This window comes from Astatotilapia calliptera, chromosome 14 (assembly GCF_964374335.1).
Source record: "Astatotilapia calliptera chromosome 14, fAstCal68.1, whole genome shotgun sequence".
Taxonomy (NCBI): domain Eukaryota; kingdom Metazoa; phylum Chordata; class Actinopteri; order Cichliformes; family Cichlidae; genus Astatotilapia; species Astatotilapia calliptera.
The window spans coordinates 31,815,752-31,843,046 of record NC_137435.1 but is presented as its reverse complement, the minus strand read 5'-3'; the positions used below and the strand labels follow the sequence as shown (position 1 = coordinate 31,843,046).

Here is a 27,295-nt window from a genome sequence, read left to right as displayed (position 1 = left end):
GACACTTCCTGGACCCTCAGCAGTCAAATATCTGGGTCTGCATGTTTGCTGTATGTGGGGTTGGCCTTATGTGTGAGTTTCCTATATAGTGACTTGAAACCAGGCATAACGACAACAACAACAACGATAATAATAATAACAATAATAATAATAATAATAATACAAAACTGGTAAAGTATTAACCAGGTCAATTTGAAAGAAGCTGGAATACATCAGGAAAATACTAAATCACGAGGTATGAACTACACTCCCTTATTTTTTCATGTAATATGTTTTTATTACAGCTAATCTTGATGAAGAGGACATTTCAAGGTATTTCAGTGGTTACTGTCCCAAGGACTTGGATCTATTTTATGTATATACCAAGGCAAAAATGTGTTACTATGTATGCATATGTTGGATCATAGGATCCTCACGCAAACCAAGTTGTTGGATTCAAATTTTACTCCTTTCCTTGACTTCCATTGTCTTCTGCAGCCAGCAGTCTGTCTAAATAACAGAATGCACACCAAAAAAACTGTTGTGTGTAGGCGAAGATGAATAGAACCAGCACATATAAAACTTTTAGTCACACATTATTTTGCTGATAAATTACATTATTGTTGATCAATCAATATATAAGGAATTAGAATCACCATGAACTGCTAGATATACACGTCAACAAATGAATAATTATAATACATTATTATCCAAAAACAACAACAGTACTAATAAAAGTAAGAATACCGTCATGTTACATGATCATTCTGAAACATATCATTACACATTAGGACATTTACGTTTGCAGCTATAAATATAGTTGAAAATGCGGCCTGTGCACTGTTAAGCTACTTAAGTAGCTTTTAGTTATAGTTTAAGTAAAACTACAAAATACTGTACCCCAGGCACTTATACAACTCATGGTCATTGGTGCACTGGAGGATAGGAGAAGAAGTGGGGTAGACAGGTCGCCAGTCTATCACAGGGCTGACACAAAAAAGCAATCATTCACACCTCATTTACGCCTACGGTCAATTTAAAATCAACACTTGGGGAGGAGGGGAGGAAGCTGGGCATTGTGACTGCACACAGAAATGCCCCAGCCAGTCAGCGGCTGTGAACTCAGGATAGTGCTAACAACTGCACCACCACACCACCCACATATTCATTAATTCACTCCTCAAGAAACCAGCAAGTGCTCTTTTTGTTACCCAGAGCACTCCCTGGCGCCTTTAACATGCGCCACTTCCTACATTAAAATACAAGTCAGCTGCACATTACAAAACTTTCCTTTAGAAATGCATTACACACGATCATTTAGAAATGCACATGACGAAACTTATTTACAATGAGTTATCTAATTCCAAACAACAAGTCTGCTTTCTCTCTGCGGTCTGGGAGCCACAGGGCACCTTCCTGTTTTGGACCAGCCTGGATGCAGGAACTCTTTTCCACCATGAAGGGGTGCTGTCTACAGTCTGGTGAGAGAGCCTATGGACCAGAGAATAAAATTAACTGCAACGAGCTTTGAAATGTTTCCTTTCGTTTTACTTAGATTATCCTTATGTTAAATTAGCTCTATGAGTGGATTCAGGTAATGCATCTTTCTATAAATGGTGTGAGTGACCCCGCTTATTTATCTTTTTATTCTTTCGCATACATACATTTAGTTTTGCATAATTATTATTATGTCACTGTGCAGGTATCACTGCACGCTTGTGGTGGGGACACAGTGATTATGTTTTCGTATGAGTGCAGGCCAGTCACCACGGAAGTACAGCTAATCGCTGATTTAATGATTCTGTGTTCATTAAGAGATCTTATCAAAGCCTCCTCAGAAGGTCAGGGCCATTTATCAGCATTATAAAGACACCTACATCTCTGGGGGAAGTTAAAGGTTTGCTTGTTTTTTTGTTGTTTAAGTACACGTTTTTAGTAATTTATCGAAGACAAAAACAAAAAAACAAAAACAAAAAACCCCCAGCCAAAATAGCTAATACAGTGCCTGTGGACGACCGCCATAATGGCTGTAATTTTTCTATTTGGGATCTCTTCATGGCATTCAGCTGTTAGAAACTGTAGTCATATTTTTGTGAAACATACTCATATCAGATGTATATTTGTATTGCAGTGGAATAACAAAGCGACCGTTGTTCTCGTCCGCCATTGTAAGGGTAAAGCGGCGTACACCTTTAAACACTTTAAAAACCGTCTGCTCATACAGAACGCAGCACTTTGCAAGGAATCACTGAATCATGGGAACCGGAGTGATAATGCGCACTTCTTTGTCACCAGGGCAACCACAATACGTTTCTCTGGATGAAGTCATTTGTTACGCCGCTCGTTACTATGGTTACAACCTAGAGAGGGCGCTGCGGAAGAGCTTTCTACGTAAAATGACGCAGGGCGGGGGCGTGCCCGCGATGCGCGCTGCGCACGGCTGCTTGTTGTTCCCGCAGAGAGGCGAGAAGATGGCGGCCGTGTCAAGCGGAGGTGCTGCTGGGTCCGCAGCGGCCGGGATTACGCACTCTGCCCGACCGACCCACGCAGGCATGGGCTCCCAGAACCGAGCCCAGCCATCCTCCGGGATCAGCCACTCCGGTCGTACCAGCACAGCCACTGGGTGCATCACAAATCCTGGCCACACTTCGGTCCCCAGGCCACCCCCAGCCCGAGTGGGCCACTACGAAATCGAGCGGACCATCGGGAAGGGAAATTTCGCGGTTGTTAAACTGGCCACACACATCATTACTAAAGCAAAGGTAAGACAATTGATGTCCGAGTATCAGAGGTGAACAATTATAAGTTGTCATTGATTTATTCTGAGCCTTTTCGGCTGCTTTAGTAGAATGACGGTGGGGCCTTCAGGCTCGGGAGACAGCAGCGGCCAGCCCGCTATGGTGACACCGCTGCTCGGTGTAGCGGAGGTCCGCTCGACACGGGACACCACCGTTAGCTACTGGATCCAGATTTATTTATCACAACGTAAATAATAGCTCGCATCTATCCACTTGTAGTGCTTTTTCTGAAAGCTTAAAAGGCCCGAGGTTAATGTGTAGCAAAGCGCAAAGGACAGAGAGAAGGGTATCGACGAAGATAAAAAAGATGAGTCGATTTTCTAGTAGCTAGCTTAGCTTGATGGCTAATTACCCGGTTAGTACAACTTAGATACCTCTGAGAAAGATGCCAGTCCGTCAAGGATGAAAGAAAAGTTTGGGCAATTGTTTTTGTTAAGTTAACCGTGAACTTCCAAACTTGATAGGTTTGTGTTTGGCCCAAGATTTAATATCCCTCTTAGGAATTCCCCAATAAAGTACCATCGAAACTTTGTCACACTATATTATAGGAAAGCTAAAGACTGTGGGCTTTAAAATAAACTTAACTGTTTAAAGAATTGGGTGAACAAGCTACTTAACATGTACCGTTTCGCGTAAAGATACGTTCGTACACCTTAACCAGTTTGTTGGAACATTTTCAGCTGTACATATCAGATTTTGTAGTACTAGATATCAGGTTTAATAGCTAGATGACAGCGCGTTGAGTCCTCGTGGACAGGAAAATATTGACATTGGCCAAAAAAATGAAAGTGTTTTCAGAATGGTCACTATACAGTTTTAAGTGGAACATAAACGCGTTTGCATGGTGTGTGCGACAGTTTGAAATATACTGAACGATTGGCATAGTTAATGGCAGATGCTACTGTCAGAAAATTAATGAAACACAAAATCATCCTTCATGAGTAGATGCCTTTCAGCCTTACACTGAAGTTGGCCGCAACTCAGTGCTTTAAAAAAATCTTATTGTTTGCGACACGTTTGGGGGCATTACAAAGAAAAGGCAGCACTCACAAATTCTGAGTATTGTTTTGAAGTTTTGCTGACCTATCGCGTGCGGTGCCTGAGTTTTTGTAAGGCTTTATTTGTCTTTGAGCAGTCTGTTGCCACTGGGTTATCAGCTGTGTTGGTAATGTAACCTTAAAAAGTGCCAAACAAATCAGAAGGCCTTTGCTGGCATATTTGACAACAGATGCGTCATTGAGGTCTCTTCTAATACTAACTGTGATTTGCAGCAGATTAGTATAGCAGCGTTAAAAATCCTTCCTTAGGTTATCGGGAGTATTGGGATCAGTAGTGATCGATGTGCAGGTGAACACTCAGGGCTTCGATTACTGAAAGCGGTGCCTGCAATATATGATGAAGAGCCTTTTATTGACATGATATAAATAGAGGTATGTCAAAGCTGCCAAGTGTGTAGCTTTACCTTGGTGTTTTTGTTGACATACACACAGACGAGTAGACACGGGGCATTTGGATGCTTTGCGTCACATAGAGACTGAACCCTCCATTTAGTTTCATGACAAAATACACAAGGGTCGGTGAGCCGTGGAGATGTTTTTAATCCTGGGGATGTTGCTCGAAAGACTACCTGTGTGTGTGTTTGACTATGATATGTAGAGGCCAGAATTTATGGGAGATGTTGTTAGTTTCCTCCAATAACAATACAATGTCTATTGTTTTCACTTGTATTGATGTGTGTCTGTCTGAGCCTGAGAGATGACAATCACTGAGAGAATGAAATAAGCCCTGTTTTCTGTCTGTTGATGGTTGGTCGCAGTAACCTCATAATTTCCACCAACAATCGCAGGTAGGGCTGGGTATCGTCACTGATTTCTAGAATCGATTCAATTCCGATTCACAAGGTCCCAAATCGATTCGATCCACGATTCGATTTAATTCGATTCGATTCGATTTAAATCTGGGAAATTTTGACAGTCAGAAGTATAATTCAGATCAGAACATTTACATATTTTTGTATCTATAAAAAGGAAGCTGACACTCGCAAGACTTTATCCAAGGTGTGAGCATCACAGCAGATGCCTTTGTGTCAAAGTAGCTGAGGATAAAACACAGAAAAACATGAAGGTTTTCCTGGCCTGGGATTTTATAAAAATATTCTGCAGTACATCAAAAACGAAAGAAAACCATTAATTAATGAACATTACCTCTGACGTTACAGCGGTTTTATTAGACACACGGCTAAGCATTTTGCATTTTGAATAATATTAAAAAGTTTAAATTTGTTCAGTATTGAACAGCAGAAATGAGGTTTTCTTTTCGGAAGAATGTAAAAGGGAAAAAAACAGCGGCCGACAGCGCTGTAAACAACAGTAGACTTGTGCGTAACAAGCAAGCGAATAATGAAGAAAGCGAAACTGTTCGAGAGAGGGGGGGGGGGGAGAGAGGGAGAGAGAGAGAGCTGCGCATCGCAATGGAAGCAAAACAGTAAAAGAGTGAATTCATGACGATGTTTATGTGAAGCGTTTGGATCTTCTTTTGCTGCTGGTTCGATCAATATTGTTTGGCGAGAGATCAAACTAACAGCTTTAGAATCAGCGCATAAAGGGCGTGAACACAAAGCGCGGACCCGGATCAGCGAGCTGTCGGCTTTCAGCCCCGACTGTGAGAAAGGCGACATCTAACTGATTCTGATCCGCGGGTCGCGCTGTGTGTTTAAGTCTATGTGCAGAATCCCTGTACCTGCTCTCATTTACTGTTTGGTGGTTCTTGAAATTTTGTGAGATGTCACCAGAGATTCTGGCATTTCGGACAAAATAAATTTATATTAAAAAATCGATTCAGGATTTTAATGAATCGATTTTACGTTATCCAAGCCAGAATCGATTTTAATCGATGAATCGATTATAAAAACCCACCCCTAATCGCAGGGGTTTCAGCGTCCCCACTTGGCTTACGGATATCAGAAGAGTAGCAGCGTGCTTTAACGTGCCCGTAGTTATCATGAATATGGATATGGTAATCAGCCATCAGATGAAATGCGCACGGGTAGCTTTGTTTCATGGCCCAGGTTCTATAACGATCTGAAGAGAAATGCTGACTAGTCATAAACAGCCTAACAACTCCCCGTTCTCAGATGGAGCTGCGTGATATCCTGCAGTGCAGTCACACAGAAGAGAACCTGGATATTTATACTCTGTGGCTCACAAGCACAGAAAGGGATGGTCCCTTTTCGAAGCCTCATTCCCCCCTCTGATGTTTTATAAAATCTGAGCAATTCGATGGGCAATTAGTTCAGAGTTTAATTTCCCAATAGCACTTCAACTTGGGTTTTTGCCGTGCACATTTGTGGAAATCTGGGGCTTTTGGCTTACATGCTTAGTAAAACGGAGGCAGTCACACAGCACAGACCTTGAGAAGCAAACAATTGGTGTGGTGCACCTTGATGTCGTAATAGTGAAAGTTCATTTCACCCAGACAAGATCAGTTTGTGAGGTGGAAGTCAAAACAAGAGAGTTGTTACACTCACGCAGTTTGTGTCACATGTTGCATGTGGATAAATGTTGGCTTTACTGCTCAGGGTATCCACAAACATCCTTGCTAGCCGTGGCTCATTAATAAAACCTATTAGTCCTCTCTGATACTGTGACACTGTAAACTACCCATTGTAGACTAAATCTGTTACTCATAGTTCTGTGAATTTTGGGGACTAAGTAAACTGTGACCCATCATTGAGTTTTGCTTTTATTTTTAAATTCTTTTCAACTATAGCAACAATAAGAGCCATTTGATTTGCCCTTATTTACAAAAATATCCAATGTGCCTTCATCTAATAGAAATAATAATAATGAATATGTAAACATTTAAACTAGCAAGCAGGATATACTCATGTAGTTAGGTATAATAGGCATTAACTAATGCCTAATTAACGTGTATTAAGATGTAACTAATTAAAACAATTCTTTGGTCAGTCATTTTATAAAATATAATTAACACTGTACTTGTTTGATTGCTTGGCCTTGAACATTGCTCCTCAAACTTTTCTCAAGCAACGCATGACTCGATAATCGAATAATGTAAAAGCTAATTCATCAATTATTTGAAAGCTTTTACCTCAAATAAATATGAGAAATTTTATTTGAAATGCTACATCTGTTCATTTAATCTTGGTCACTGTTTTCCCACGGACATTTCGGAGAGTGTCAGGCGAATTAAGTTTTAGTGTTTTCGGACTTTATACTGTCTCATATGTAGCACATAGTAGATTTAGTCCACACTAGATGTGCTCTTGCTACAGCGCTGTTTGGTTTAGGTGAGGTTGGTGCCTGATTGGAGCATACATAGGACAGGACCGGGGACACCCACAGGCTTGCTGCGGATACACCTGGTAGCTACCGATGTGTTCTCACTTAGGTTTGATAAGACACAGGAGCTAGCAAGTAGAGCAGGGCGATATGGCCAAAAATATTTATCTCGATATATATTTGAAAATTTGCGATAACGATATAACTGATGATATAATTGATACGAGACAAAATACAACTCCACAACATTACTAGCGCAAAAAGACAACCTTCCATTTATTTTCACTTAAACAAGAAGCTGGTTTTTATGTACATTAAAGCTTTATAAAAATGTAACAGTGCAAATGCAAATTCCTTGCTGAAAGTTTAACCAAAAGGCATTTCCAGTAGAAATGGGCTGACATATCCTGAGCATAACCATGTATAATATCCACTGAAGTTAAAAAGAGGTGCTTTGCAACATTAAACTGCAGTTTGCAGTACGTATTTTTTGGACCATAAGGTGCACTGGATTATAAGGCACATTAAGCGAAATAAAGCAGTCAGATAAATCAAACTTTATTAAACTCATTCTTCTTGCTTCCTCCACTTCTGTACCATTGATTCATTAATGTTGAATTCTCTGGCAGCTGCTCTATTCCCATGTTGTTGCAGTACATTAATGACTAACCTGGTATTGTGGATGGATTATCTCAGTTGTTCTCCTGACTGAAGTTTGGTCCGTTTACAGCATCCTGCCATGCGATTGCATTTGTCTCTAACTATCCGGAACCTTAACGTTAACTTTTATAAGTGGAAAAGTGTTAGTGTTCATCCTCCAGCTTCACTGTTTATGTTATGCTAACATAGCTGTGTCGCTAGCGATCACGTAGCACATCATTATATACCAGCTAGCCTAACTTCAGTAACCCTACAAACGTCACTGCTGTTTAGTTTCCTGTCTTCATTTATGTTGGAAGTGATAACAGAGCTGTACGTTTGAATTTTTTCAGAAATCTCTCAGTCAGAACATGCAATATCATGCTTAGGAAACTAGCGAGCTAACTTCCGCTAGCTTGCTGCTAACTTCTAACTCCGTTAAATGTAATAACTTTTGTTTTCATGGATGCCTGGAAGTTAAACTTCATAGTTACACCTGGTAAAGCAGCAATGCTGATCGTTTTATTAAAGATGAAAGAATTTAGACAGTTTTTAACTCTCAGTGATGCTGCAGTGTTCGTTTGACCTGAAGCATACGGAGTTTAGGACCCAGATTACTCCCAGATTTAAGAGCATCTTAGTCCGACAAATACGACAATAACGACGGCCGCTTGCATGTTCTGCAAAAAAATGTGCTTTGTCGTGTATCTGACGGACAAACACCAAACCAGTTCCACATCACTGAAGTTGCACCATTTTTACAAACCAATTCTGGTTCATCTGTTTCACTCAACAATCGGCCATGTGCGTATGAAAACAAAGGCACTGCGCATGCGCGTTTTACTCATATTCTATCGCGATATTTCATTTTCCTATCGTTGCCTAACATTATACCGGTATTACCGTGAACGGTATAATATGGCCCAGCCCTACTAGCAAGTCAAAGAGAGTTTTAGGTTAGACTTTCTGATCTTGTTTATTCTGATACTAAAACAACATTTAATAAGCAGTTAATACGCGTTTATTCTCAAATGAAAGAATGAAGATCCAAACCAGAAGGGGGTCTAACTTTGATATTGGGTCCACATCAAGAGTTTACAACTGGCATATCAAATGATATGAGATAATTCCGTGTTACAGTAAACACAGTACAGGAAACAGCCGGAGCACTGCAGGTTGAGCTGATTTGAAAAGACATTTCCAGTTGCAGAGCTTACAAAGTACTGCAGTGTTGATTCTGTTTTAACAACCCCACACTGTAGGTGATTTAGGTGACGGTGACTGATGTTTTTAAGCTTTTGTTCTCCAATAGAATCCATCCCTATCTCTGCACGGCCATCTTTGTGATGCACTGTTGTCATTATCAGTCGCTCCACACCTAAAGGAGTCACCTTAATGTCATTTGTTCAATTATTTATATTTCTGAAGAATCACTTATTCAGATTCCTCCAAAATTACCACCAGCTTTCCTTCCCATGTTAGCAATACACACTCACTGAAACGCAAAGTGTTTTGAAAGAGCACTTGCTGAAATGTAAAGAATACATAGACACGCACACTCGTTTTAAAGTGTGATCTAAGAAAGTAGTAAGATCACAACTTTAAATTGCTTTCTATTAGAGCAGGGCGATATGACCAAAAATATTTATCACGATATACATTTGAAAATTTGCGATAACGATATAACTGACGATATAATTGACACGAGACAAGATACTTTACAACTCCACAACTTTATTAGTGCAAAAAAAAAAAAAAAAAAATCAACGTATTTTCACTTAAACAAGCAGCTGTTTTTTATGTGCATTAAAGTTATATAAAAAGTTAACATTGTAAATGCAAATTCCTTGCTGACAGTTTAACCAAAAGGCATTTCCAGTGGAAATTGGCCAACATATCCTCAGCATAACCATGTATAATATCCACAAAACTTAAAAAGAGGTTATACACACACAATACCGTAATACTATGCTGAAGCACAGTACGTATCACTCCGCGAGGCTCCTGCCTACGGGATTTGTAGCTTAGCAAAGTTGTACTAAAACATTTGACTGTTTTTCGAGCGTCGTGTACAACATAAAATCGTTTCGAGGTCAGTAAACACAACCAGAATTCATACGTAAGGCACACGGGATTATAAGGGGCACTGTCGATTTTCAGAAAAATCGAATGATTGATTTTAAGTGTGCTGTATTTTCCAAAAAACACAGTAATAACGACGGCCCGCTAGCATGCGCCACCAAAATAGTGCTTTGTTGTGTATCTGACGGACGAAAGCTAAACCAGTTCCACATCACTGAAGTTGCAGCATTTTTACAAACCAATTCTGGTTCATCGGTTTCATTCAACGATCTGCTTTCGCCTTTCTCATTCTCTGTCGCCGGCACCCTTTTTCTGCCATGTGCGTATGAAAACAAAGGCACTGCGCATGCGCGTTTTACCCATATTCTATCGCAATATTTCATTTTCCTATCGTTGCCCAACATTATACCGGTATTACCGTGAACGGTATGATATGGCCCCGCCCTACTTTCTATGTCAAACTGACAAACTAAAACAAATATGTTTAATTTGTAGATATTTGTAAACAAAATGTCATGTCATTAAAATCTTGAATACATTTTATAAAAAAGATTCCAAAGAGTGATTTAGGATTTATATAGACACGATGAAAAACAAATGCATATGTTGCTTGTATATCATAGAGATGGACAATTTTCCTGTTAGCTTAGGACATAAGGGTGCAGGCTTTGAGGTGGTCACCTTGTGTTTACAGTGCAGACCGCTTTAACAGGTGGCAAATTTGCACATCCTTTTTGCATATCCTTTTAACAGTGCCCGTCAGATGTTTTATGGAATTGACTGTTTATGCACATTTAATTAATTAGAATCAGTGAAACGTTTCATCTTTGCTACTACAGTGTCTTTGGTCCTTGCTGGTTTCTAGGTAAGAGGTCATCGCTAATAATTTATTGATGTGCGACCCAAGGACATATGATGAACTCGGAGTGCAGAATGCAGCACCAAATAGTGTCCGTTTTATCTGCATGACAAACCTTTATTTATTTGAATTGTAAACATGGTTATTGCAAATCACCGATCACAACAAACACCTCCAGTCTTAGTCTGTGTGATGCTTTAACAGGCAGGTTGCTGGTTAAATTTGATTTGAATGTTATATGCGTGTGTGTAGCATCATGATGAAGGAGGTGTGATCAGTGGTCTTGTTTGATCTGGTTAAAAATAAAGTCGAGTTGGGCTTTTTCTGCAGCGGGTTGAGTTGTAGGCACAGGAAGCCGGCAGTTAAAAATCACAACTCTGTGCCGTCATCATCCAAAGTGCTACTTGTTGTCAGCGGCGACTGTGTGTTGTAGGGCTGCTCAATTAATCGAATTTTAATCACGATTACGATCTGGGCTTTCAACGATCATTAAAAATGACTGAGCCGATTATTAGCCCCTCCCTCATTTATCCGCGACACCTTAAAGGCCGGTCCGTGAAAATATTGTCGGGCATAAACCGGTCCGTGGCGCAAAAAAGGGTGGAGACCGCTGATTAAGAGGACCCGAGGGAAGCTCGGAAAGCTATAGTTATTTGGAGAGGAGAGTGACTGCCGTTGGTTGAAAAGAGTTTAAAAAAAAAAAACTTCAGTGGTGTTGCACACTATTTTATATTATTTTTTTAAAGTCATTGTTAACCCTTTAAAGCCGGTCAGAGCAGCATGCTCCGTTTTGCGTAACTATTTTTAAATCCCTGTAGAACCTGAACCATGTAAGCTAGCGCAATAATTTGTTTTGCATATGAAACCGGAGGAGTTGTACTTACATCTTATGCCATCAGCTTGTCCTCGGTCACGGTTTCGTTCCACATATAGCTTTGCAAAAATTGCATAAAAAGCGCTTGCAGGAACAAAAACATAATATTCCAGAAACACGCTTTGCCGTTCCTATCAGCTGTTCGTAACACTTCCCACAGTGAAATGATGCACCTGCTGTTTTCTTTGCAAATTTGCATCATAGGATTGTTTTTTGTTTTTCCTGCAGTATATAAAAATTGCTGTATCTCCAAAATAAAACTATGAAGACACTCAAAATAAATTTCCTGTGGTGGGAAACTATTTTTTGCAACTTTATTGTATTTAAAGTTTTGAGGGATAAACCTCTTAAACTTCTCCAAGTAGAAATATATGTAAACAAAACAAAAGCGATTTTCAATTTTTTTTGTAGTTTATTGCACTTTTTTGCAATTTATGTAATTACTATGCACTTAATGCATACATATTATTAAAATATGGGCTATAACAGTTGTATTGATGTATAGCAACTTGAAATGCTCCCACAAATGGCACTACAGCATGTAAAAAAAATAAATAAAAATAATATAAGCTCTGGTGGACTTGGTTCTATAGTAGGTCTTAAAGGGTTAAATAAATATTGTCAAATAATCGTGATCTCAATTTCAGTGAAAATAATCGTGATTATCATTTTTGCCATAATCGAGCAGCCCTAGTGTGTTGCCAAGGCTCCTAGTTGGAGAAAGGTCGCTTCATTGAAGTCTTAACTGGTTTCCATGGTTTCAGTCGTGATGATGGTGGTTCCAGACCCCAACCACCAATTTTGAATGCGAGTGATTTACCATTGGCTATGGTCTTTGTCTGCCATGAACAAAGTGCGCTTCTATTATCAGACGGACTGGGTCCTTGGTTTCTTTGTCATTGAAATAACTGCAAAGTGTCATGATAGGTACACGGTGCTGTGTGGCACACCCTGACCTGTGTGTTTCTTAGGGAAGCAGGCCTTTCCCCATGTCCTTCTGTCCTTTTTCCTGTGTTGTCCCCCTTTTCCTCCCCTGTGCTCTTGGTAAGAAACAAGCAAGAGGAAGGGGGCCGACAGGATGGCAAGCGTTAGGTAACAGGCCTAATGTACTGTGTAACAATTTCACTCACTCCCTCAGTACACTCACACACAGCTCTCAAAGATACAGCAATCCTTCTCGCTTTCTCACAGACACATATACACATGCCCGAATGTGATTTCATTTGGGTGAGTAATACGACAAAGGCTACGTTTCTGCCTGACTTATTTTCCTGCCCTGTAGTTGTCTTCTCCCGCGTCTCAGTGAATCTGCAGCTTCAAAAGAGGAAGAACACGCACCAGAATGTGTGTGACTGTGCGGCGCACGTTTGAGGGCACTCGAGGCTTCGTCAATACGATCACATTGTGTTCCTGTCGAATTATAAAATCAGCTACGGCTCTGCCTCAGAGTGCATGCAAAGTCCCTGTTCTGTAGCCTCTTACCTGTATGATGGATAAAGCTCTCACACACAGGGCTTGTAGTTGGCACTGGTCCTAGTAGAAGAAAGGCTACTGCATTTAGTTGTACTGGTTTCTATATCAGTGGAACCATCAGCTCAACATCAGGCATTATCAGGAGAAATGTGTGTTGTTTCTCCAAGGACAAGTCTAATGGTTGTGTGCAGACAAACCCAAGGAGAAATTTTGCTTCATGTTACATGTGTGAATACAGTTTATGGAGTGTTTTTGGAGCAAAGGGAGAACTACTAACTTCCAGTTACTGGTTGCACTTTGGAAATGGGTGAACGACTCAGTAACATACTTTCAGAACTTAGCAGGAAGTAAATGGTAAATGGCCTGTATTTGTATAGCGCTTTATTAGTCCCTAAGGACCCCAAAGCACTTTACACATCCAGTCATCCACCCATTCACACACACATTCACACACTGGTGATGGCAAGCTACATTGTAGCCACCTGGGGTGCACTGACCGAGGCGAAGCTGCCGGACACTGGCGCCAATGGGCCCTCTAACCACCACAAGTAGGCAACGGGTGAAGTGTCTTGCCCAAGGACACAACGACCGAGCCTGTCAGAGCCGGGGCTCGAACCGGCAACCTTCTGATTACAAGGCGACCTCCCAACTCTTGAGCCACGATCGCCCAGTGATTACTCCTTTACTCCCTTTTTTGCTTTGATGGTCACAGATTTGCATAGGTTTGTGTCTTTGCATAGATGGTCTAAGTAAATGCCAGGAGGCAGCTTCTAGAGCTGAAAAATAAAGCCGATGCAAAAATGCCAAAAACTTGAGTTCCCCAGGTGTTGCTTGAAGTCAGCTCCAAAGGTCTGTCACTGTAGACTCCAGTCTTATAATGCCCAAGTTTACATCATTAAAAAGCATATGCACAGTTACTATTCAACACCAAAAATTACTATTGGATTAGATGCTCATTTGCAGTGGTTTTGATGCCATCAGTGCCATCTTTGCCTCTTCCACTTGAGACACAAGTTCACACAGTAGCATTACACACAGACCCACTCCTCACTAGCAGCTGAACTAAGTGAAGTTCACAACACTTTTATAGAATATATGAGATGTCAATAAGGCTCTCATTTCACCAGCATCGAAGCATTTAACAGCTATCAGAATCTGCTTTACTGGCCAAGTATGTGTCCAAATACAGGAAATTGGGCTCTGTTTTGTTTTCTTGTTCTCAATATAAACAGACAGTAAAGACAGTAACATGTTTAGCGTATTTATATGTGCAGTGCTGCAGAGAGCAATGATGTTAAATAAAGGATGGATAACTGGTTACTATATTTGCAGTAAATACATGGGAAGTTCACAGTATGTTCAACATGCACAATGGTGTACACATGCTAAAGTTAGCTTTTCACTATCAATCACCCACACTAACTGTCTGTTAAGTTATCATTAAGGTAGCAGCTAGTGGGTTTAGGTCGTAAAAAAACACCCACGTTAGTTTTGGGAGCTATGCAGCAAACATTATTAATCCCACCCTTGTGAAAAGTTAATAGCATAATTTAACAGGACAGTACAATTACTTGCATGTAATTGGTGTTACATTTCTTCCAGTAATTAGCAGTTTTCTGTGCCTTGGCCAGCATATGTGTCTTTGCATGGCACCTGTTCAGTTTTTGACTGCAGTCTTAGTAAGTATGTTGCTGGTTAAATTTGATTTGAATGTTATATAGATGTGTCTGTATGTTTGTAGCATCCTGATGAAGGACGTGTTGTCTCCACTTTTAATGCTAAAGAAAGATTGTTGTTGAGGCTTCAAAATGTGGAGTCCAAAGCCACCGGGGATGGCATGGTCGTTACCTCCATCTTTTGTGCTGTCTATGGTAATCAGGCACATTGAAAACTGCGTTTAGCTGAGCATGCCACAAAAGACTTGCTGCTCTGGACTATTCAAGTCTACTGTGTAGGTGTTGCAAGTAGCAGTTATAGTCATAGAATGCTGATGCAAAACTATGACGGGTCAAATTAAATTGGATATTAATTTAATAATAATATTTTTTAAGACATTAAAAAAAAGAAGCTGATAGTGGCCACTTACTCTGAACATTGCCAATCCCCAAGCTGATCGTTCATTCGAACAGGCCTAATGCAGACTGATGCTGTTTCAGGTGGCGTCTCCTTGTAAAGTATGCATTAATTCCAATTTCTACTTCTGATATAAAAATGTCATTAATAAAAATCGAATAAAATAGTTATTAAGCTTCGGAGGAGTGGTTCTTGTGATGTCTGTGTTCATCAAAGCTCAGTGGTGAATGCTACTCACGATGAGGTATTTCTATCCCACAGAGTTTAGTCACCATAAAATGCCTGCTTTGCTATTTAAGAAGGGGAAAAAGCTGCCAAATTGGCAGATGAATGTGATGTCCAGTTTTTTTCTCTGCGCTGTAGCATGTCCCCTTTCTTGTACTTTCAGCTCAACACACTCAGCTGAGTCATTTCGACACATTTACTCATACAAGTGCACAACACACCAGTAAAACACCTCTGAAAGGCATTGTGCTGCTGACTCATTGTGCCTGTAACATCACTGTGCGTGCTCATGCCTAGCACAGCCAGAGCAACGCCATTTGTGCTGACCTGACGTGGCCTCATGGTGCGTGATGTCTTTGTGACATAAGCATGCAAGACTCAGACTCAGTTTTATAGTGTTTATATTTGAAAATATGAGATTTAACAGCAAACATTGGATGGCAGGTTATCAGTTGAGCTGGGGTTTTTGTGTGCATGTGAGTTAAAACGCCTTCACATGCTGATGTGGGTTAAGCCTGAGCATTATTCCCTCTGTGGGTGTCGTAATCTGTGCCTGCTGTCGATGAATGTTAACCTCATACAGTTTAACACCACACCATGTTGTGTGTGTGTGTGTGTGTGTGTGTGTGTGTGTGTGTGTGTGTGTGTGTGTGTGTGTGTGTGTGTGTGTGTGTGTGTGTGTGTGTGTGTGTGTGTGTGTGTGTGTGTGTGTGTGTGTGTGTGAGAACACAGATGAGCACACAAGATGCACTTTCCCAGGCTTCCCACTGTAGACATTACATAAACCAAGTTCTGCTTTTTAGAATCATAGTTGAGTCATGCATGGATGTTTTCAAGTTCAAGTCCTAAAGGATCCTGAAAGCTACGCGAACAGGCATCACAGAGCATAGCTCGTCATTCATGTTATCTGTAGGTTCTCTATAGATATGTTGTCAGGTATTTCCCTGCACTCTCTGTTTTTTTTTTGTTTTTTTTAACAGAAGATGATGCCGAAAACATGCTTGAGGGCAATTTAAAAATGGTGTCATCAAACAGTTTTTCCAGTAGAGATGCTCTGACTGGCTTGCTTGTAAACCCCTCAGCGCTGTCCAGACACATTCGTGTTAGCTTAATTGGCAATTCTGAATAGTTTGTGGTTGTCTTGTTGATAAAGTGCTTGAAGTGTGGAGAATAAGAACAGTATGAATGTATGGTTAAATGTGGCGTGTAGTCTAAAGTGCTTTGCGTGGTCAGCAAGACTGTTTCAATTTACTGTAGCAGAATACACTTCTTGGCTGAGCAGACGTCGGTGTGGAAGTCAAGCAGTCTTGAGACTAGCACATTAGCACCAGAGAGAACAATGGAGAACCGAAGCCAAATGCCACCTACACCTCAGCCGCACCAAGCCGAAAACTGACAAGGGCGAGAGACCGCCTGAGATCCGCAGACAAAGGCATTTACAGGCAACCATTAATAGAAGGTTAATAAAAGCTTCCACAGTTTCACCCGCGGAAACCTTTTACGACTTTTACTTCCTCAAAGATAGACCTTGTTGACCAAAGGCATGCGAGGTTAGTGTTTCTGTCGATTGCACTGTTTGTTTCAATTCAATATAGATACATTGATTGTGTTTATGGTCGCTCATGTCAGTTAATGCCGGGATAAAAAATAGGCTGCAGGAATCCAGTGTTATTTAAAATCCAGGATAACTTCAGACAATTTTAGTCTCTTCAGAGTTGTTCTGATGGGTTGCACACTTGGAAAATGTTGCGAAGTGATGCCCAGTTCCTCTCACCTCAACACAGCTGTCCAGTCCCAGTGTAAAGTGGGTTTAAAATGCCATATTGATCGTTTTTGGCAGCTTACAGATAATGCCCATCTGTGATGCACACTATCTAGTGTGATCAGGGCATGAATCCAGCCTAAATGCAGTTATCTTCAGTGTCTTGGGCAAAAATGTTGACTTGATGGTATTTTCAAGAATCACAGTGAGGGTGTTTTCCGTAACTTGGAAAAAGCTGATTTATGGTTTTCTGTGTACACAGTTTCTTAGAAATGAGCAGCATGACAGAGATCGTGGCCCATAGTAGATGTACAGTAATACACAAGATAAGACAGTGTAATGTTTTTCCATAAATAGTGCATTGCTGAAAATGAAGGCATTTTTACTGTAACTGCTAACCAATGACAATGAGATTTCCCCGCCACACAACAGCAACCACAAACACGTGTGCATGAGGGCAGGCATGTTTCACAGCAAAGATGGAGTACAAGAAATGCGCTGTGGTCTTTAAATTGTTGTTGCAGCAGTGTTTACTTCAGTCCTTCTTGTGTCTGTGTTGGTGTCCACTGTGTTTATGCAGGGAGACATTTAAGAGTCACTGTGTCATTAACTTGCGTATAAGCTCCTAACAAGCTCCCAATAATCTCAGTCCTGCTGTCCTCTATACGGTAGCAGAGTCGTTGTTGTACAACTGAAACCGCCAATAAAGGAGAGTGATAAGATTTGGATGTACTTTACATCTTAGCTTATTACTGAGTTTCTTATAACGGAATTATGATGTTTAACCTTTCCTGAGCTGCATGTTACAAGTTCATTTAACAGTGGACGCAGTGAAATAACTAAAATGAAATAAAATCAAAAGCTTAGTTTTTTGTATCTACATGAGCACCAACTTTTATTTACTGTTGTTATTAGTTGGGAACAGTTACTTTGAAACGCACATCCTAAAATATTTGGGTATAGAAAGTACTCTTCCTCCAGCTCTGAGTCATGAATGGTGCTTTACACTAAATACTAAAGGAGCCATTTCTTGAACACTTCGTGGTTACACTGTTGTGTTCTCCGAAACTTGTCTGTGTCTGTGTGTAGTAACGGGTCCAGACTCCTCTTCTGGGCATCAGCTGCTCGGACATGGTGCTGTGTTGAGGTCACTGTCTTGTGATCAGAAGGGCTATATGACACTTCGTCTCATTGCAGCTGGCCTCCCAGGAGAGCGTGCGTGTGTCTGTGTGTGTGTCTTCCTGTGTGTATGTGAGAGAGAGAGAGAGAGAGCGCAGGTATTTTGGCAGAAATAGCCATGGAAATTGGATCAAAGCAGATGAAAATCCCAAAACTGCTTCGGTACACAAACTCTAGTGAAGGTTGAAACTGAACTTTACAGACATGCACTTGTCGCATGCTTGGCAGTGGAGTCGAGCTTAGAGCTAACCTCACCTCAGGGCAAGTTGGTTAACCTGTTAACACAATAAAATGAACATACTCTACTCTACTACTCTACTAGCTGTGGTAATCTCAAGCAATGAAAGCTGCTCAAGGGAAAATTCAGGAAACTAATATTTAAGAAAACGGGGAATTAAAAAAGGACAGCTCTTCGTTATCACCTCTCTGCAATGAACCTCATCCACCAGACAAGATGGGGAAAAAGCACGTCTTACAGCAGCTAAAAACACAACAACAGAAAGTAACTGAATTTTTGGTATGAAAACCAGATCTCATGCACCCTGTGCTTAACTCCGTACCCCATGAAAGCTCACTAGGAGTAACCCTTGAATCTCTTTTCTCATCTGATCAGTTTTTGTGTCATTTCAGACCTGCTTATAGAACAAAATGACTGTGTGCATCAGAGGTTAGTGAGGGAGGTCTTTACCTATACAGCTACCCTTGGAAAACCCCAGAAACAATTGTAATGGTTGCCAAACCATGTGTTTATTGATATATACTGAGGTCTCAGAACTAAGGGTACAGCAGCAGTCATCAGATGTCTTTATGGGATAAAGAGTTAAACCATGTTGCAGCCATGTCTTACTTCCTGCAAGGACACATTCAGTTTTTATACTCTTAAGATATTACTAACCGAATAACTGGAAAAAGTCTCCTGTCATGGGCCGGATTTTGTCTGTGCTGAGAGAGAGAGACAAGGCTCCAGAGCGGGACCAATATGATCTGGAGTTTTCTGTCAAACGTGACTAAATGTTTTCTTTTGCTTCACTAGTACAAATGACATTTAGCAGACGCGTGTATGTGTGTCTAACATTATACATTTGTTTTTTTCCGCCCGCTAACATTCTCTATAGAGTTGTTCTCTCTCTGTCTCTGTGTATCTGCCACCAATATTTCTCTTCACTTAATACTAAATATTCAGTGCAAGGCATGTGTGAAACCGCACCCTTTACTCATTCCTCACAACCTTAAAACATGTTATAACTGCCTCTGGACCTGAAAGGCTTAAGGGGACTGGGATTGCTGTATGCTGGACCTACGCAGAGCTTTGCAGGCTGGTCTGTGGGCTACTTCTCGTGTGTGTTCGTGCTGTTGTTGTTCCTATCAGGGAGAAGACTGAAGTCATAATGAGGGGGCTCCACTGCAGCCACTCTCAGTGCTTCCCATGATGCTTTTTGAAACTTTGATTATTTTTTGTATTTCTTGCTCATTGTGGTAAGCTCCAGTCACTCCCTTCCCGTCCAAATCCACTTCGCAATCGGCATTCTGTACATGATACGGTAGTCGGGCTACATGCTGCTGGGTTTTATGGAGGACAGCACGCAAGCAAATCTGCATAGGTTGCTTTCCTCAAACCCTTCACCGTGCACAGCCAAATGCCTGTGCAAACAGACACGAATGTGTTATCATGAATTCCGTCTCAGCCAAGATCAACATCATGGTTGGAGGTAACTGGTATCTTTGCTCTGTCCTTGGAAACGTATCTTGATCCAGCATCTCACTTCAAGCCAGATCCTACCGTATAAAGGAGAAAAATGACTGTGTGTCTTTAGGAAAGAATGGCTTGTCCTTTGTTAGTTTTTTTGTGGCTGAGATATTTATTTTGATGTCCCATATGCTACTACTGGAAAAAGAACAAGTTAAATTTACAGGATGCCTTAGTGTGTATGAGAACATGGAGAAAAGGGAATACTTCAAATTTATTTTTGTGGTGCCAAAAAATGAATAATCTTCCTCTCTTCCTCTTTTTTGGGGTATGTCATTGTTGTATAATTGTACTTGCTGCCCTGTTTCCACCTTTTCACAAGGTCTCGCTGCCCCCCAAAGTGATAATAATTGTGCTCATTCTCGTGTGATCCAGATGTCCTGTTGATACCGTCCAGAAGATGCAGAGGGGAGCAGTTACGTCAACAAGGCTTGACGATGGCCAGTTCTAACAATAGATTTCCAGGGCTTAAAATACCTCGTAGACTCACACGTTCCAAACAGATGCTTACATACATGAGAGGGGGGGTGATTTTTGTTTCAGTCTTGTTTTGATGCTCTGTAAAATTATCTATTTAAACTAAACAAACATGGTCAATCAGGCTGGATAAGTCAACTGTTTTCATTTAATTAGGAATTTTGTTTTTCAAGCTTCTTTTATTTTTATTTAACCAATTTAAGATACTCTTAGTATATCTCGCGACTATTAGAACTGAAATAGCAGTTGTGTATGTGGGGCTCAGTGCTGTTATCAAATAAAGTGTGATTTTTAAAAAAAACAACACCAACTCTGCCCACCTGACACGTTGTTTTTGTAAGTTGCCAAATTTAGTGAACACATGAACTCTACCAAGTGCCAATGTTTGTCACAGTTTGTACAATACCTTTGAAAGGAAAGTTCACACACCAATGCACCATATAAGCTGGATGAATGCCACACTTGCTGCCCTGTGCTCTCTCAGGAGCCCCTACGTCCGCTCTTCCTCACTTCCCCTTCCTGTCTGCTCCAGGAAGTTGGCCTTGCCAGGCTTCAGGTGGCCTCATCTTCATGGCTAAAAGGAGTACTCGAAATAGTACTTCACAGAATTTGACAAATGAGTTGGTGTGTGAGTGTGTGTCTGAGTGTGTGTGTGTGTGATCACAGCATAGTTTTCATGTACTCTGTCCACACTTGTCTAGCAGAAGCAGAAGCTGTGTTTTGGGGCATCCCCATTAGCTTTGCTTGATTAAGTCATTAAAGTCATCTACCCACTCCTAAGTGGCGGAGCAAAGCTCCTGTCACAAATTATCACAGTCCGCATTGCCGGAGCTATTGTCGAGGGGCTCAGCAGTTACGCAAGCATTACGCTTGCAGTCGAAGGTCACGGTGTGGGTCACGTTATCCAAATAAGCTGGAAATCAGGAATAACACAGTCTGACAGCACACTTGCCGACCAATCACCTCAAGAAGTGTCGGTGTCCCCTGTTAGTTTTCATTTTTAGTTGTCTTTAAGTTATTTTTTTTAATGGGTAAAGTCTCCTGGGCTGCATGCCCTTAGTCCCTTTGTTGGTAATTTACTTGGCTTGTTACTGTTCTTTGATTATTGTGTCATCACAGCAATATTGTTAAGACACTGTGACTGTGCCCTAGATGTGTTGTCTGTAATTTAGGTGTCGGCAAAATACCGTTGTCATGAGTGCTTTAGAGACATAAGAGCTGACAAACATATTGTATGTTTTAAAACGCATTCTCTCCTTCTCTGCTAACCGTTATTGTTTCTGCTTTTTTTCTCTGTCTTCTGTACTCCGTGTTTCTTTTTTTAAACTCACCCTCTTCACCACTTCGCCATCTCTCTTTCTCCCATCATTCATCTCCTTCCATCTCTTTTTTTCTCGCGTCTCTGTCTCCAGGTGGCTATAAAAATAGTGGATAAGACCCAGCTGGACGAGGAGAACCTGAAAAAGATCTTCAGAGAGGTGCAAATCATGAAGTTGCTGAAGCACCCCCACATCATCCGCCTCTACCAGGTACACAGTCACTCTCACCCACAGAGCCTTTTAACACATCTCTGCTCACTTCTTCCACCCGGGACCTGTGGCCAAATGTGAGCAAATAGATGATTGAAGTGTAGAAGAATCCAGATGTTACCAGACATTGTTTTCTGGGGGTGTTGACAGTTCAATTATAAAATGTACCTGAAAAAGTCTCAAAAGTATTGGAGGGTGTGGGGGGAAGTGGGGGGGCAGTACAACTACAACCTTCTGCCCAAAACCTCACTCTAGTGAGACTCGGTGATAGAAATTTAGAGGTGAGAGTTTTGTTTGTTTTCATACTTTTCCAAGTGTATGAGGATTGTAACACCCTACCAGTGTCCCAGCACCTGATCTGAAATAGCCCCCAGCAATTTGAAGGCACGCTTTTTTATCACGTTACCATAAATTTTAACAATCTGATCCTCACACACGCATAGGTTGATCAGTACACTTAAGTACATGGCTGTTTTTGTTCTATTTACATCTTTCTTGTTTGTATGCCAAACCGTGCTTAGTCATTCAGTTATGTAACGCATGAACTGCCCATGACTAGATGTTGGCCTGTGAGAGGGTCTGCAGGTCCTGGTTTTTATCATTTGTTTATATCTTTAGGTGATGGAGACGGAGAGGATGATCTATTTGGTAACAGAGTACGCTAGCGGTGGAGAGATATTCGGTAAGGGAGTCCCCCACTGTCACCTTATAATGTAGATTCTCTGTCGTTGACTTTCTCTTACTTTGATTTTTAAATGTGTCAACATACATAAAACAAAATTGTAATCTAATTACAGAGTGCATCCAGGTCCTGTAAAAGTTATAGATAAACACAGACTGAAACGTTTTGTGTTAAATTCAGGAACTTTTTCCACACACAGTACCGCTGCTTTCACGACTGCACTGTGATCACGTAATGCAGCTGTAGCATTTGGGCTCTGCTACTTTGGAACTCCAAGCTGAATTTAAATGCTGATCTAAGTGGGCTGATATCAGCTATGAATAACTGTGTTATTAAGTAAAATCTTTCTTTTTTTAATAACTTCTTTAAGCTTTTCTCTTTTTTAATATGTGTGTAAAAACAGCTAATGGGGAGTAGAAGCATTATCTAACAGTTGAAACTTAATGTGGGGGAAAAAACAAAACTGAAATTCAATGTGTTCAGAGGGGAAAGAGGTTCAGTTTAGTGCTTCACTGCCAGAAAGTCTGATGAAAAAGGTAATGGTGATTAAAAGGGGCCTTTGCTAGCTAGTCTCAGACGTGGGAAGATGCAAGTTTAAGACTAATTGTGTATTTTACTAAACAATGTTAAGTCAGTGTTTGGAAATGCAGATAAATCAAAATAACATTGAAGACCATTAAGGACAACATCGAGATTTTTCTCTTTAATAAACACAAGTTTCTTAACGTCAGTCAAAAGCTTTTATTTTACTTTAATGTTCATGTTGAATGTAAATCAATGTGTTTGATGTGTTTCCAATGTAGCTTTGGTATTAAATGTCCTTTAAAGTGGAATTAAAAAGGTTTTAGAGTCTAATTTATTTAAATCTGCAGACTCTCTGTAATTAAAATGAAAGTTTTTCCTGTAAAAATGAAATGAAATTCCCTCTCTGTGCTTTAAAATCCCAGATCCCACCAAAGCTGTACACTTTAATGTTCACCTGGCCAGTCTTGGGAATTAATTTAAGGACATTTGTAGCACAGGATCTTGTACATGAACAGGTAGACAGTAGAAACACTGTGTTCCCTTCCTAAATCCAGCAATTGTGTTTTGTTTGGATGTACAGACCACCTGGTGGCTCACGGACGAATGGCAGAAAAAGATGCCAGGAAGAAGTTCAAGCAGATCGTGGCAGCGGTTCATTTCTGTCACTGCCGCAGCATTGTCCACAGAGACCTGAAGGCAGAGAATCTGCTACTGGACCACAACCTCAACATCAAAATCGCAGGTGTGTGCGCGCACGTGTGTGTTTGCACTGAAGAGCGAATGGGTGGGTAGGTTAAATTTAGTGGTGGATGTGGATGCAGGCAAGTGTCAGCATGTACTTAGGGAGCATTTTTCTGTTTTGAACAAAATGTTTACTCTGTCAAGGCAACTGGTGAGATTAAATCAACCTCTTGTCTGCCCTGTCAGATTTTGGTTTCAGCAACATGTTTTCTCGAGGCCAGCTATTGAAGACATGGTGTGGCAGCCCTCCCTATGCTGCTCCTGAACTATTTGAGGGAAAGGAGTATGACGGTCCCAAAGTAGATATATGGGTGAGTCGACTTTTAGGTACGCAGAAGGCCCTGCTGGGCTCAAACGTGGGGTGTGGCTAGCTGACTTGAATGTTCCAGGTACGGCTGAATTGAAAAGAAAAAGAAAAACACAGACGACCACATTTCTTAAATAATACACAGAGCTCTGGAAAAAATTAATAAATGAATGGTTTTCAAATTGTTCAAAGTGATGTGCTCACAGCTGTTTTCCCTCTCCTCTGTGTAGAGCTTAGGTGTGGTGTTATACGTGCTGGTGTGCGGCGCCCTGCCCTTTGATGGCAGCACTCTACAAAATTTGCGGGCACGTGTCCTCAGTGGAAAGTTCCGCATCCCTTTCTTCATGTCCACAGGTGGGACTGCAGTCAACTCTTATTCTTCTCCATGTTTTTAATCAGACAAAACAAATTTACCTTTGTTCCGCGTGACGTACTCGGTAAAGACTTTTAACAGCTGCCGCTGAAGTCCAAGCCTGGCCAGCTTTTGATTTTCAAAAGTTTCTTTTGGAAAAAGCATTTTATGTTGTATGAGAGGAAAGAATAAAATTGGACTAACAGAAACTAAATTAATAAATTAATAATTATCTCTTTTTTTTGAACAATGCAAATCATTTTAGCCTTTTCTGATCGTTTGTCACCACATGAAAGATTTAGGCTTATTAGTTAAATATTTGAACTATTATACTCTGATATAAATGCATATCATGTATGCTTATGTGTTGTTACAGACTGTGAGTACTTAATTAGACACATGTTAGTACTGGAGCCCAGCAGACGGTTGACCATGGAGCAGATCTGTAAGAACAAGTGGATGAGACAGGGGGACCCAGACCCAGATTTTGACCGGGTGAGACCTTTTTAAAAGAATTTCACAAAGTCATTCTTTCTGTTCTTCGTGTGTGTGTGTGTGTCTGTGTGTGTGTGTGTGCGCGCGCGCTTTTTTCTGTTACAGTTTCAGTATAATATGTTGATTTGGCAAAACTCTTGCCAGAAAGCAGAGTTTTTGCAAAAATGACTCACCCCATCATTTAGTGGCTACTCTGTGTTACACGAATAACATATTTAATTTGCCAGATAATTTGGTTGCACTAAAGATGATTGAAAGCTGAATGAGAATGAACCCCAGAGTTATTAAATATTATGTTAAATATAGTTACTGTCAGGCACCAGTTAAGCTTAACAGCTAGCCTTGAACTAGCCCTCTTTAATCCCTTTGCAAGGAATCATTCATTTAAAGTTACTTTGCATCATTAGGAACTGAATATGCACATTATCTAAAAATGTTAAACTCATTTATAAAAGTTAAATTTATAGTTCAGCTTTAGATAATGGTTTAACAACATGAAAGAACGTACTTTTTATAAACATTTATAAACATTTATGTCTTTAACTTTGGTAATGGTTAATAAGTAGTTTGTGGTTCATCAAATAAGCCTTTTTATGGATGGTTATAAAAGTGTCACTGGTCTTTGCAACACCTGTTTTTAAGAGATTATACAGATGAGGACAGAATTACTGGCTCCCCTTATTTTGCACACATAATTAAAGTTATTTCATAAAAACCAAAAACTACCAGGCTCAGAATTATTGTGCACTTACAATAATAATATTAGCGATGACCCAGACTCAGTTTTGCTGCTGACTACACAAGGTTTTCTTTCTGAATCTTCACATATCCTTCCTTCTTTATGATTCCTTCCATCTTGATGAGATTCCCTATTACAGACCAACTGGAGCATCCCCACAGCATAATACTCCCACCATTGTGTTTCACTATGGGGGGAGTAAACGCCCATCTCTATGGGATAAAAGCTCTAGCTTCATGTCATCTGACCAAAGGACCAATCTCCAGCATCCATCCATCCATTCACTTCCGGAGTACCCAGAGGGAATCCATGCAAACACGGGGAGAACATGCAGACTCCACACAGAAAGACCCCAGCCTGATGGTGGAATTGAACTCAGGACGTTCTTGCTGCAACAATGCTAACCACCGTGCTGCCCAATGCGGAATATTTCTCTGTGTTGTCTTTAGCATACTTCAGTCTGACTTCAAGGTGTCTCTAAACAGAAATCAAGTTTTTCTTGATCTGCAAACCAGTTCATTCATTATGTTCAGGATTCTAGAGATTTTCTTGTTTAAGACTACAATTCCAGTCTTGGATAAGCCATTCACGAGTTTCTTTGGCTTCCTACCTCCGCCAGGCTCGTTCTGTACTGTGTGGCTGTCGATACTTCTCACTCCAGTTCTTGACACTTGGAAACTCTGTGATACATTTGAATATCCATCTCCTGCTTTGTGAGCGTCATCGGTTCTTTTTCTCAAGTCTAAACTGATTTCCTTTGTTTTCGACATGATACTTTCTCACTGACAGCTCAAACTGTCACTGAAGTTTTTATACTGTGTGTAAATGGGAAAATAACACTCATTTTAACTTTACAAAATGTCATCATGGCAGTGGTTTATGCTCTAGCTCAATAAAATGGTCAGTTTTTAGGGGTGGCTAATAATATAGACCTCGGTTATTTTCTAAAAATAGAAATAATTGATCATTTCTAAAGAAAACTATGATTTTTTTTTTTTGTTGGTTTTTTTTTAAAGAAAGCCTTTGGAAACATATAGGCAAAAACTAATTTTGTCCTCACCTGTACGTTTGTAAATCACAAGACTGTGAACCTGAAAGCTGTAGTTTATATTCCAGTACTCACCTTTTGGTTTTGGTTTCACTGTCTGTTTGCTTTCACTTGCTGTTAGGTTAGGTTGCGTTCAGGGACCAAATCTACTTGGTTATTTTAGGGGGAAAAACCCACTGGGTTAAGATATACTGATCTTTTGACTTAATGTCAGTATCTGTAGCTGAGCATATGAGGAGGAGTAATGAAAACATGATCACAAACCACAGTGATCGTTAAAAATTCATACTATAATGGATATGTAGTGTTATGGGTGTGGATGTAATCAGAATGCAATTATCATCTCTTTTCAGCTGTAATTACACATAAAATAGTTCACACTTCATTAAATCTTGACTTGTTTAACACA

At 40.5% G+C, this 27,295-nt stretch overlaps 1 protein-coding gene across 3 annotated transcripts in view; it reads left to right on the top strand.

Annotated features, from left to right (window-relative positions):
• Window positions 1–2,219: 2,219 nt before the first annotated feature.
• The window catches only part of sik3 (SIK family kinase 3), a 40,711-nt gene continuing 15,635 nt past the window's right edge, over window positions 2,220–27,295 (top strand). For all 3 annotated transcript variants that reach the window (XM_026191504.2, XM_026191505.2, XM_026191503.2), the window contains exons 1-7: window positions 2,220–2,741; window positions 21,881–21,997; window positions 22,616–22,679; window positions 23,785–23,946; window positions 24,132–24,256; window positions 24,483–24,606; window positions 24,981–25,099. In XM_026191504.2, coding sequence (XP_026047289.2) covers window positions 2,235–2,741; window positions 21,881–21,997; window positions 22,616–22,679; window positions 23,785–23,946; window positions 24,132–24,256; window positions 24,483–24,606; window positions 24,981–25,099 — 1,218 coding nt within the window. In that variant the 5' untranslated portion in view covers window positions 2,220–2,234. The remainder of the gene's footprint in view (window positions 2,742–21,880; window positions 21,998–22,615; window positions 22,680–23,784; window positions 23,947–24,131; window positions 24,257–24,482; window positions 24,607–24,980; window positions 25,100–27,295) is intronic.